Source organism: Sapajus apella, unplaced genomic scaffold (assembly GCF_009761245.1).
Source record: "Sapajus apella isolate SASKATOON/1434 unplaced genomic scaffold, GSC_monkey_1.0 scaffold164, whole genome shotgun sequence".
NCBI lineage: Eukaryota > Metazoa > Chordata > Mammalia > Primates > Cebidae > Sapajus > Sapajus apella.
In genome coordinates, this window is record NW_022437104.1 from 584610 (window position 1) to 597756 (window position 13147).

At 39.8% G+C, this 13147-nt stretch overlaps 1 protein-coding gene across 19 annotated transcripts in view; it reads right to left on the bottom strand.

Annotated features, from left to right (window-relative positions):
* Positions 1–13147, bottom strand: part of HUWE1 (HECT, UBA and WWE domain containing E3 ubiquitin protein ligase 1) — a 157352-nt gene that overhangs the window by 39855 nt on the left and 104350 nt on the right. For 18 of the 19 annotated variants that reach the window (XM_032267008.1, XM_032267005.1, XM_032266995.1 and 15 more), the window contains 9 exons: positions 12902–12983; positions 11485–11661; positions 10872–11031; positions 10242–10600; positions 7734–7929; positions 6619–6786; positions 5403–5548; positions 4915–4981; positions 3689–3903 (listed from right to left, as the gene is read on the bottom strand). In XM_032267008.1, coding sequence (XP_032122899.1) covers positions 3689–3903; positions 4915–4981; positions 5403–5548; positions 6619–6786; positions 7734–7929; positions 10242–10600; positions 10872–11031; positions 11485–11661; positions 12902–12983 — 1570 coding nt within the window. The remainder of the gene's footprint in view (positions 1–3688; positions 3904–4914; positions 4982–5402; positions 5549–6618; positions 6787–7733; positions 7930–10241; positions 10601–10871; positions 11032–11484; positions 11662–12901; positions 12984–13147) is intronic. The other variant, XM_032266990.1, reaches the window with a different exon arrangement.

The window sequence follows — 13147 nt, forward strand, 5'->3', positions numbered from 1 at the left end:
CTGGCGAGAGCTGAGTAAGAGACAGCAAAGTCACAGAAACTAATATGCAAAAATATTTAATGCAAGGTTATTTAAAATAACAAAAAAGGATCCATAGGGGAAGAAAATTAAGCCAGACTGTTCATTTTTCTCTAACTATAATTTCTGCCTAATCCCTTATCTTAGAAACAAATTCTGTTGTCATTCATGCAAATTTTGGATGAAAATACACTGAACACTTTAGAACTAGATAGGTGACAGTTGCACAACACTGTGAATGTATTAAATGCCACTCAGCAGCACACTATAAAATGGCTGATTTTATGTAAATTTTACCTCAAAAAAGAAAATGCATTGAAGAATTTAAGAGTCTGGGAAACTGAATAAAGTGACCTTGTTAAATAAAACTATTAGAAATAACAATTCATTTCCCAGTAGTGAATGCATATAAAGTTAACACCGTTTTCAGAATAACCGTGTAGAAAGGACTTAGCTTTGGAATCAGAGCCCTGGCTTCCAAGTTTAGCTCTGCTACTCTCCAGTAAGGTCCCAGGCAAGTTACTTACCTCTTTGAGACTTCTCTATTAAAGAGAGTAGTGAGGTGAGGATTAACAATAGTATTTATAAAGCATTTACCAGTACCCAGTACTGGTAGGTCACTGGACATATGTTAGGCAGATACCTAATAAATTTGTAATTAAATGTCTTAATCCACAGGTAATGCTATTATAAATTATAAATACCACTGACATAAATGAGTTAAATGCTTTGGAATAAAGCCTGGCTAGGTATGATAGCTCATGCCTGTAATCCTAGAACTTTGAGAGACTGAGCGGGGAGGATCACTTGAAGCCAGGAATTTGAGACCAGCCTGGGCAATATAGCAAGGCCTCATCTCTACAAAAAATAAAATTAGCTGGGTGTGGTAGCATGTGCCTATATGTCCCAGCTACTTGAGAGGCTAAGGTGGGAGGATCACTTGAGCCTAGGAGTTCAAAGCTGTAGTGAGCTGTGATTGTACCACTGCATTCTAGCTTGGGAGACAAAGTGAGACTCCATCTCTTAAAAAAAAAAAAAGGAAGCCTATTTATATATTTATAGGACGTATGTCCAGAATATATAAAAAACTCAATAAGAAAACTGGATAAAAGACTTGAACAGACACATCCCAAAAGAGAAAAATCAAATGGCCAATAAAGACATGAAAAAAATGGTCAAGGGGGAAATGCAAATTTTAACTATAATGCAATACCACTACAAATCTATTAAAATAGGTAAAATAAAAAAACACCAACTGTTGACAAGGAGGTGAAACAATCAGAACTCCCATATGCTGCTGGCAATAATGTAAACTGATCTGCTCACTCTGAAAAACTTTTGGCATTATTTGCTAAAGTTGAACTAGTTAGCATACTCTAGAGCTCAGCAATTCTTACTCTTAGGTATATACTATCCAACAGAAGTTGGGTAGTCAACCAACTTATATATGTTCATAAGGATGTTCACAGCAGCACTATTTGAGATAGCTCCAAAGGGAAAACTACCCAAATGTTTATTTGCAGTAGAATGGGTAAAAGATGTATTTGTTTTTGTATATGGTATATTCCACAGTGGGATTTTATACCGATGAAAATAAACTAGGCCGGGCGCGGTGGCTCAAGCCTGTAATCCCAGCACTTTGGGAGGCCGAGGCGGGTGGATCACAAGGTCAAGAGATCGAGACCATCCTGGTCAACATGGTGAAACCCCGTCTCTACTAAAACTACAAAACATTAGCTGGGCATGGTGGTGCGTGCCTATAATCCCAACTACTCAGGAGGCTGAGGCAGGAGAATTGCCTGAACCCAGGAGGCGGAGGTTGCGGTGAGCCGAGATCGCGCCATTGCACTCCAGCCTGGGTAACAAGAGTGAAACTCCGTCTCAAAAAAAAAAAAAAAAAAAAAAAAAAAAAAGAAAATAAACTAAACCTGCATACAAAATGAATCTTGCAAGCATGTTAAGCAAAAGAAGCCGGGTACAAAAGAGAGTACATTCTGTGAGACTTCAATTATATGAACTACAAAACCAAGTTATGGCACTAGAACTCAAGATAATGGTTATCTTGAGTAAAGCTGAAATGGTTAGGAGGAGATGCACTGAAGAACAAGGACGGCAGCTTCTAGGGAGCTTGTAATGCTTTGTTTAACTTGGGGAGTGGTTACTGAGGAAAAACAGACTTCATTTCGGATTTATGTATTTTCCTATGTATATTAAACTTGGATTAAAGTAAGAATAGCTCTAAAAATGGCAGTTGTTTTCAAAGACTGCAACACTAGTGCCCCTACACACTGTCAGACCCTCTGCCACTTACTAACTATAAAATTACAAAGTGATCTAGAAAACAAGGCACCCTTATGGGTAAAAATCTCTGGGCACCCATTTTACATATGTGGGAACATGATATAGTTTCTCAAAGTGCTCCACTCACTTAAAAAATCTAACCTGGTCAGGCGTGGTGGCTCACGCCTGTAATCCTAGCACTTTGGGAGGCCGAGGTGGGTGGATCACCTGAGGTCAGGAGTCCAAGACCAGCCTGGCCATGATGGTGAAACCCCATCTTAAATTAAAAAAAAAAAAAAAAAAAAAAAAAAAAAAATTATCTAACCTGAAGATAATTCCGCATCAGGACACTTCATTCTTTTCCACAGCTCTACTGATGAACATTAAGGCTTTTCCTATATTTTTATTACCAATACTGTTACCACATCTGGTGTCTTTGCACATGTGTGAGTACATCTGGAAGATAAACACTATATTCTTATTCATATGGTTTATTCAACTGTCCTTTAGACATTTTTACTTAGATGTCCCACGGATATCTCTCAAAACTCCGTATTTTCTCTTCAAGCCTTCCCCCCGCCCTTTTCTTGTTAGATGCCAACCCATGAAAGGAATAAAATACCCCCACAAATGAAGAAAACATCCTGAGTCCTTAATTTCCTTCTTCATCTTCCAAATCCAATTCGTGTCCATTTGTACCTTTAAAACATTTCTTCAACTCACCCATTTTCCTCCAACTTCACCAAGATCATACATTACTAGATTACACTATCAGATTCCTAACCGGTCTCTGTGACTCTAGTCTTCCCTCTTCCTATCTCCACAATGTAGGCCAAGGGACTTTCAAGAGAACAAATCTCATTAACTCACTCCCACGGTGAACCTGATGGGAAAAGGCCTAGCTCTTTCATGTCTTTTTTTTTTTTAGACGGAGTTTCGCTCTTGTTGCCCAGGTTGGTGTGCAATGGCATCATCTTGGCTCACTGCAACCTTTGCCTCCTGGGTTCAAGTGATTCCCCTGCCTCAGCCTCCTGAATAGCTGGAATTACAGGTGCCCGCCACCACGCCCAGCTAATTTTGTATTTTTTAAAATTATTTTCTTATTTTGTTTTTTTTTCTTATTTTTTTCTTTCTAGTAGAGACGGGGTTTTGCCATGTTGGCCAGGCTGGTCTCGAACTCCTGACCTCAGGTGATCCACCCGCCTTGGCCTCCCAAAGTGCTGGGATTACAGGCGTGAGCCACCGCACCCGGCCTTGTCTGTCTTAAGATGCCTCTTCTCACTCATCACTTGGGTTAACACTTAGCATGCACAGCTTCCCAGCAGTGTCTGACACAGTTGGTACCCAAATGATGAAAGTACAGTATAACATCTTAAGTTGGAAATATTACCTCTTTGATCAGCTCAGACTGGCCCACAGTGTAGCTGTAGTTGGCAATCAGGGTAGCAATACCAACATAGGACCTCACCAACTCTGCCAGAAGACGAAGGATAGTGGAGGTAGGCATTAAAGGTTTGCTGCCCTTGCCTTTCTGTTTGCCTTCCTCAGAGGCCCGGTCCCCTTCTTTATCTTTCTTCCCATCTCGAGACTCCTCTGGAGTTGAAGCTGTTGAGAAAAAGTCAAACACTGGTTCAATTCCACACTGGAACACTGGCAAAATCCAGTCTTAGGTGGAAAGAATCCTATTTATCCTCCACTTTAAGCCACTTGTACAAAACTTCTTTCTACTGTCTACCTGGCACACTTTTATTTAGTTCAGCTCAAATGCTGACCTCCTCCATAAATGCTTTCCTGTATCATCTAGACATACTGTGAGATACTATTATGTGTCTACTATACCTTATCCAAGTATGCCTTCATTCTGGTAGTTATCTTGCATTGTTACTCTTTCAAGTCTCAGTCACTAGACAAAGTTCTTTAAGTAGAGGGAACAAATCTGATCCATTTTGGTGTCCAATATAGTCTGTTACATAGTGGGCACTGCTGCTTCCCTTGAATCAGCACCATCATCCATACTATATACTACATATGGCCAGTAAGCCAAGTAAAATGAGTTAACCAATATTTCACTAATATTAGCCTTTAAAATTTATCTCCAGGAACTAGTATGACATTAAGCAAAATGTCTCCTAAATTAGACCTCAAAGACCTTCCCTATCTAAGGAGAAGCAGCTCTTCAAAGGTCTCATTAGACTTGCTTCCATGTGCCATTTTTCTAGTTCATGGTGAGTAGTCAATGGGCTCCGCTGACACTGCTGGAAGGCAGCCATCCACCACATAAAGCATGTAGCTAGAAAATAGTATCACTGGCACCAAATCTGTATAAGCCAGCTTTTAGAAGCCCCCCAAATAATTATGGGATGACTTAAAAAGTAAAACTAAAATATGTTACCATAGCAACCGTTAATAGGTTGGTTAAGTTACAGTTCCATTAACTGTAGCATTTGTTCCCTTTATTTACAGAACATTGAGCTCACCCGACAAAGTTCACTTAGACAAGTAAACACAATAATTAAGTCTGTATTCTCCTACCCTCTGCCCAGGACCTACTCACAGTTTTTTCAAGTTGTTTTCATAAGGAATAAGAACATAGGAGGGAGAAAAGCAAATCATTACCCTCTCCTTGGGAGGACACAGATGCCGAAGTCTCAGTGGCGGCACCATCTGCAGCAAAGACCTGACTCTGTAGAAGAAAAAAACTCCTAAGCTATTATGAATTTCAAAAATACCTGCCTGCAAATGGCAGGACTCCTTCCCAGGGCACTGGTTGTGAATGCCACAGATTTTCTTTGGCCAACCTTTTAACCACCTTACACCTTTATCTTATAATCTGTGGGAAGCTATTATAAATACAGTGACTGGAGATAGGGGTGGGGGTGCAGGAAAGGGAAAAGAAAAAAAAATAAGGAAACATTTCTAATACTAGGAGAGGAAAAAAATCTCCAGGGACACCCCAATTTTGTCTTCATTTATAGGCAACAGATAATTTACGGATACATCAAAATTAATACCTTTGAAATTCCCCTGGTATAGTCCTAAATACTAAGACCACACAGGCATTTAAAAGGGAGAAGAAAGATAAAATGCTGTTGGAATTGACTTACATTAATGGAAAAACTTGACTGCGCATCAAAATCACTGCTCTGACGAGTAAGTGACCGGTACTGCTGATATACATCATCACCCATGTCTTGTAGGAGCTGGCCAACCTCTTGGGTCATACCCCCAGGTTTAGGATCAGATTTATCTGCTAGAAAAACGGTAACAACCATCAAAAACGAAATAAACCTCTTCCACAATTGTACAAGGTTAATGCCTATCTAGCAGTCTTGGTCAATTTCACATCAAGTGGCTAAGACTCTTTACGTGGTGATATTACAGATAATGTTAAAGTGCCTCACCCTAATATTACAAAAACTAGTCTTGTAACCACAGGCAATTTACTTAGTCTCCTTACTTTCCTAAGCTGTAACTATAAACCTTAAGTGAATGCACCTGCAGTGGAAGGTCAATAAATGGTTGCCACAGCTACACAGCTAAAGTATTTGGGGGAGGAGGGGATAAGAGATGGGGTAAAGATTCTGGGGTGGTAGAAACAACGAATTCTATATGAATCAGAGTGCTGTAGAGACAAAAAGCATCAACGTCAAGATTCAGATTTCTTTTCAGTATTCATCAATTTTTGGCAGTTCTGTGGACCTATCAATTAAGTATGTCCTGAATAAAATCTAGAAGGACCTTACTATAATGGTACCCTATGTTCCAAGCAATTCAACCATGACTTTCCTAGTGCTTATAAGCAGAACCTTAACTAGGAATAAAGGTGGGCGGGGATGGTGGTCTCAACAGTTAGGAAGCCAAGACACAACCCCTAATATTGTCTCCAGCTCTTCAGGCAATAAAAAGGCTTTGCTTAGTATGAAAACATTAGAGACTTCCTGATATCTTATTTTCAACCTCCTCACAGAATGCCATTATCTACTTTTTAAATCTGTTCATTCTTCCTCCTGTATGGTGTGTATTCTCATACAACAGAACTCTGGCAATCTCCTCATCCATTCAAGGTTCATTTCAGAGATCACTTATACAAAGAAACTTTCTTACTTACACACCCTCACTAGGTCAGGTGCCTCGCCCTAATGACTTATCACCACCCTGGTATGTCATACTATATGACTATCAGTTTCTTCAAAGACATGCATTAGGTGTCTTACTCATCGTGAGCCCCAGAGTATGGGCACATAGTGAGTTTGTTGAAATGACCCAGGCAAAGTAACAATCCTCCAGTGCCCAGCCACCTGAGGTAGGTTAGCTACATACCTTCCTCTGGAGCATGGTATGCAGCCAGAGCATTTAGCATATCGTAGATCACTTCTTTGATAGTATCAGGGATGACAGGCAAAGGTGAGGGCTTCAAAGGGGTGGTCTTCACCAGCTGTACAGCATTAGGACCTTTAATTCTAAGATTCTCAAATTCATCATCTGAAGCTAAGCCAAAATGAGAGAGAAAAACCAGTCAATCATGAACCATACCTAAACTAGGTTATTAATAAAGGCTCAGAAGGGGGATTGTATAACATACAAGCTTGACATAGGAGACCATTTTCAACTAATGTTCAAATAGTACAATACAATAAACATCTACATACTTTTCATCCAGAATTATCAAGTGACTATCCCTAAATACATCTACATGTAGCTCCTAAGATCAAGGATATATATATATGTTTTTTTAAATAAGTTTTTATTACCAAAAAAAGCAAAGGGGAGATCAAGGATATTTTTCTACAAAAGTGCAATACCATTATAATACCTCCCAAATTTAACAGATATTACCTAACACATAGCATTCAAATTTCACCATATCTCCTTTATCTGGATACAGAGCCCAACCAAAGCTGGTAGTGATTATCTCTGTAGTCTCCTTTTCTCAGAAGAAATGCCCCTGTATTTTTTCTTTCATAACATTAATATTTTGGAAGAGTCTAGGCCAGCTGTCTTATAGAACATACCAGTTTGTATTTATCTAATTGTTTCCTCAACAGGTCAAACATTTCTTGGCAAGAATACACAGAAGATGTACACTTCCCACTGTGTTACATGGGTCATGCATCCATTTAACCTTTAATTATCACTTGATTTGTAAGCCATTAACTATATGTAAATCCTATGGCTCCACCAAAATGAGTTCTTTGAAGGGAAGGACTAGAATGAATGAGTCCTCAGTATCTCTGGCTGGGATTACAATAGAGCAAGGCTCAGAGAAGCTACTGAAGTACCTACTGCATTGACCCAAATGACCAACCAGCGAGCCAATGTCCTAATACTTGCCTAAGGTGGCTCTCCAAGTTACAGACCTCCTCATAGATAAATTTCTGGATTTATACCAGGCCACAGACTTAATATCTCAAAGGCCAGAAGCAAGTGAAACTCACCAGTTCCTGAGCCTCGAGGGGCAGGAAGGGCGATGCGGATACAGCAGTTGGCCACTTCTGTGAAGATGTCTGGATTGCGGCATGCGGCTGGCCCAAGAACACGAAGGATGTAATTGATCTCCCGAGAGCCGAGGCTGCCAGACACAACACCAGAGGTAGTGCTACCAGCTCCACTTGTAGCCGCTGAGCGAACAACCTAGTAAAGAGAGAAAGAAACACTACTGATTAAACGCTGCTTTCTAAAAATACAACTGCAGTCAAGAAAGAGTTACCAAGAATTAAAGCTTTTAATTTTGGGGAGAAAGAGATTTCATTTTTAAGCCGTGTCCCATCTCTTCTTGATTCAAAAAAACCTGGCTTATAAAAAAGTTGCAGCACATCTCAAAACTATCAATTAGACCAGACTGCATGTGATCTTTACAGAAACTGGGAGATGTCTCAAGACTATAGATCCCACATAACTTCCACATTAAAGTGTCAGCTCCCGAGCTTCTCCAACTGCTTTACCAATTTTAAACAAAAGTGGTTCAAAAATATATAACACTGATATCCACTTAGTGTACAGGAACAGAATTATGTATTTTCTTTATGCCTCAAAGTCAATGATCAGTGTGAAATAATGACAGCCACTGGAGATACTCAACTACTTATATATTGTTTGCCTTGATAACACAGGGTTTACATATAGTTATGCTTTTGCTCTTCTCATTAAACTGCTTGTCGCATCGAAAATATATGAATTACAAGCAATTCCACAGTGAACACTCTTATATATGCATCTTGGCATACTTGATGTTAGTTATCAGATAAATTCTTAGTCACAAAATTTCTAGGTCAAAGGATATCTTAAACTGACAATACCAAATTGCCCTCCAATGTGGCTGCACCAACTTCCACTGCTACCAAAAGTTAGGAGTGTGCCTGGTTTTCCACACCTGTAACTACAATGAATAGTTTACATTTTTGCCATCTTGATATATTAAGACTGTCACTGATGATGTTTCTTTGTTCCCCACACCCCAACTATAATTTACCTAACGATTAAAACTTTAGAAGTTTTCCCTCATCCAATGAGGATCTACACTTTCTCCTAGGGCTTTGAACTTATACGTTTTAAGCATTTCTTTACAGAAAAAGTATTTAAAGTTTCTAAAATCAGAATTTAGTTGTATATAGTTGTTCCTTCCTTGCTGGGCTATCTCCTGAAATGTGGATCACCATACATGCTACCTTTAATAGCTCTCTTTCTCTTGATTTGGCACATGTGAGGCGAAATCAAGCAGGCTGGGAAAAGAACTGTCTGAAGAATCTAAAATGTATATTCCAATATATAAAAACTGATACCACTTTTCTGGCAATCAAGTTAAAACATACTTATACTTTTTGATCCAATTACTAAAAATCTCTAAGTAATGATCTTAAACATGAACAAAGTTAGGCACAAAAATGAACACTGTAACACTGCTTACAAATGCAGGAAATAATGTCCAAAGAGAGGAAAACAGAAGCAAAGTCTATTAACAGTCACATGATTGCTGACAAAGTATCAGTAGAAGAAAGGATTTTGTAGAAGTACTGAGAAGGAAAAGCCTCACTAGTAAGACGTTTGCCTTTCATCCCTCCATTGTTGTCTTAACTTTATTTTTTTTGAGACAGAGTCTTGCTCGGTCACCCAGGCTGGGGTACGGTGGCATGATCTTGGCTCACTGCAACCTCCGCCTCCTGGGTTCAAGCAATTCTCCTGCCTCAGCCTCCGGAGTAGCTAGGATTACAGGTACATGCCACCACACCCGGCTGGTCTTGAACTCCTGACCTCAGGTGATCTGGCTGCCTCGGCCTCCCAAAGTGCTGGGCTTAGAGGTATGAGCCACTGTGCCTGGCCTGTTGTCTTAACTTCACAAATGACTTTATTTTTTATAATTACTTTGCTATTTTTTCCACTGCTCTGTAACTTTCCTAAAATATAATAAACTGTTTTCTGATCTGCACAATGGGTATTTGTTAAGTGTCTATCACAGTGCCTGGCAGATTACAAACATTCAAAAAACTTTATACTTTTATACTCCAATATACAATGTTTTGAAAATAGGCTCTTGGGTGAACACCTGAGAGGTACTTCTACAAACGAATGATTTTGAAGGTATGAACTTGGGGGATGGTATCCCAGTTCCTTACTAACCGTTTTTGGCTTGGTCAATAAAATCTAGATTTAAAAAAACAAAACAAAACCCAGATTGCCAGAGAGGACTTTCTAGATAAGAGATATTACCATAGTAAATTTAAGGGTAGAAAACGTACTTTTTAGTTCTTTTTTATATGTCATGCAATAGGATCATCCTACCATACCTAAGCAAGCTTCCAAGGATAGAGTTTGAAAATTCTGTTAGGCAGAGTATACCGTATATATATCTAGCTATAAGAAGAATCAGAAGCCCATTTGTTCTCAGACCAAGGAGAACAAAGGTATGATGTAAAGCTAAACCAGAATCTGATACAAAACAGACTCACCTTTTCCATGGTATGACGAAGGGTGCAGGGGTCCTCAATGATGTGTCTTAAGAGAAGGGTGACCAGGGGAGTAAACCCATTGAAGCCTGAGCTCTGGGTCAAATTCAAGATCATACGGGTACTCTTCAGTTCCGCAAACATCATGGCGTATTTGTGGTCCCGGGTGAGCCTCAGACAGAGGCGAAGGGTGGCATGCAAAGTATCTGGGTCCACAGGGACTCCCAGCATGCTCACACAAGCCCGGATTAAAACAGTCACCATATCTTCTGTCAAGCCCTGGATCAGGATCTCCCCGATTTTTGTTTCCTCCAGGCTTGTCTCCTTTTCAGTGTTTGTACTCTCTAGGGCCAAAGGGGTATCTATAAAATGGGGAAATAAGTTTTAGACAGTTTGTTTAACTTGATGTTTATTTCCTTCCACACCTCCCTCCTGACTGGCCAAGCACTTGGGTCCTATTACTAAGAAAAGCATGCCAATTAACAATTTAAAGACCAAATGAAAAAGCATAAGGGAGGCCTGTGTACCTTTAATCTGTTAATTAATCTGATGAAAGTTAACTCGAAATGAAATTGGCCAGACTTTAAGTTATAAAGGCATACTAGCTTTAGGTAAAATGCTCTTGGTACATACCACTGCCTTTATTTTCTTTACGTTTGATATCCATTTCTTTGCTTTCTTCTAGCGTCTTCTCTAGTTCCTGTCCATTGCTGTTTTTTGAATTTTTATTCAGCCGAGGTACCCTGAGGAGAGTCAGCATCACAGGGCGTCGGTTCCCTGTTTCCTCATTAACCTAGGAATTCAAACAGACATTAAAAAACTCTATCAAAAAGGAATTATAAAGGTGGGGCAGGGGAGGGATATCTCCCAGGTAAAATGCTATAACAGGAAGGAACCCTGGCAATTTATCCCACCTTTACCATTTATAGAGAAAAAACTTGAAGGCCCCCAGAAGGCAAGTGGCATACACAAGGCCCTATAATGAACTGTAAACTTTCCAATAGAGCAAATACCATCCCTAGCCACTCCCTAGCCCTTAACTTCTTTGGCTTCCCTGGACTACACTGGAAGAATTGTCTTGGGCCACAAATAAAAGACTAACACTAACAATATTTGATAAGCTAGTAAGAACAACAAAAAATCTCTATGCGTGTGCTGGACTGCATTCAAAGCCATCTTGAGCCGCATGTGGCCTCTGGGCCACAGGTTAGAGAAGCTTGGTTTATAGCGCTGAGTGAGCACGTACCTGCACCATTGTAGTGAATTGGACAGTGTATCTTCTTCGGCCTGCAGTGAATCGCACACTTGTCTCTCCAGATTTCCAGGCAGAATCAATAGTGCTATTGTTGCTTGCACTGTAACTACACCAACGGCCAGAGCGATCATCAAACCAGCGCCAGTTGTTGCTGTTGGATTGCAGGTACTAAATATAAAAGTACAAAGTTTCTTTGTATTTCTTTCAAGGCTCATTATTAGAAGAAATGGTAACTTCATCAGGGTTCACTACGAAAACTCACCCAGGAAAAAGATACACTGGACAATTAATAAATTTTAAATACCAAGAGAGAAATTTTCATATGCATTTACTCTCACATTCCTCAGTCTCTCTGCTATGCTTTAAAAACGTGTCTTCTAAAGTTCAGGCATTGAAAACTTAATCCCTAATTTAACAGTGTTGCGAAGTGGGGCCTGATAAAAAGATGATTAGGTCATCGGGGCTCTGCCCCTGATGAATGGATTAATGTCATTATCCAGGGACTGGGTTAGTTATTGTGACTGGCTTGGTTATGGTCCCCTCTTGCTCTTCCACCTTCTGCAATAGAATGATTCAGCACTAAGGCTCTCACCAGATGTGGTCCCTTAGATCAGCCTCTAGAACTATGAGCCAGATAAACTTCTATAGTTTATATTAAATATCCTTTTTTTTTTTTTTTCAAAACAAAACAAAACAAAACAAAAAAACAGTCTGGCTCTGTCACCTAGGCTGCAGTCCAGTGACTCGATCTTGGCTCTGTTCACTACAACCTCTGCCTCCAGGGCTCAAGCGGTTCCTCCACCTCAGCCTTCTGACTAGCTGGGACCATAGGCGTGTGCCACCATGCCCAGCTAATTTTTTAAATTTTTTGTAGAGATGGGGTTACATCATGTGTTGCCCAAGCTAGTCTTGAACTCTTGAACTCAAGTAATCCACCCGTCTCAGCTTCCCAACGTGCTGAGATTACAGGCGTTAGCCTATAGTTTATAGTCAGTGGTATTCTGCATTACAGTAACAGCAAAACGGACTAAAATACTTTTCCTAGACAAAAAACTATCTGCAGCCCCTTATCTTGCCATTTCTACCTTCCTTTTGTTTCCAAGAAGGTAGTGAGATGATGTGGCACAATAATCTTCATCTAAGGAACATTTGCTTTTTGGAAGGATTGTTGTATACTCAATCCTTTACATAACAGAAAAGCCACTCCTCCTCTGGAGATAGCACACTCCTTTAACATTTACTTCCAGAGTAAATTCTTAAGAGAAACCTAGCTATGAAAATCCCTTCAAAGATTTATACATTGGTCAGAGACTTCTACATTCTTTACTACTCTCTCATATTCTCTTCTGGTCTACTCTTGCCTCAGGAAGCTAAACTGTCCGGCAATCATACATACTACATTACACACCTTAGTCATCTGGGCTCTCCTTTTTGAGGAGATGGCTGTCTTTTCATAGAAATCAATCAGGAGCAACACTGGTGTGATCCACCTAAAAAAGAGAAATAAATGATCTGTTCTGGGCAAGCAAGAAACCTGCATGAATTGGGAAAATATATCTTAATTTCATCAGGCACTTCCTTTATAATTTTAAAACTACACAAGTACCCCAAATTTGCCCCATACATGCCTCAGAAGAGTGCCTAATTCAGGCCC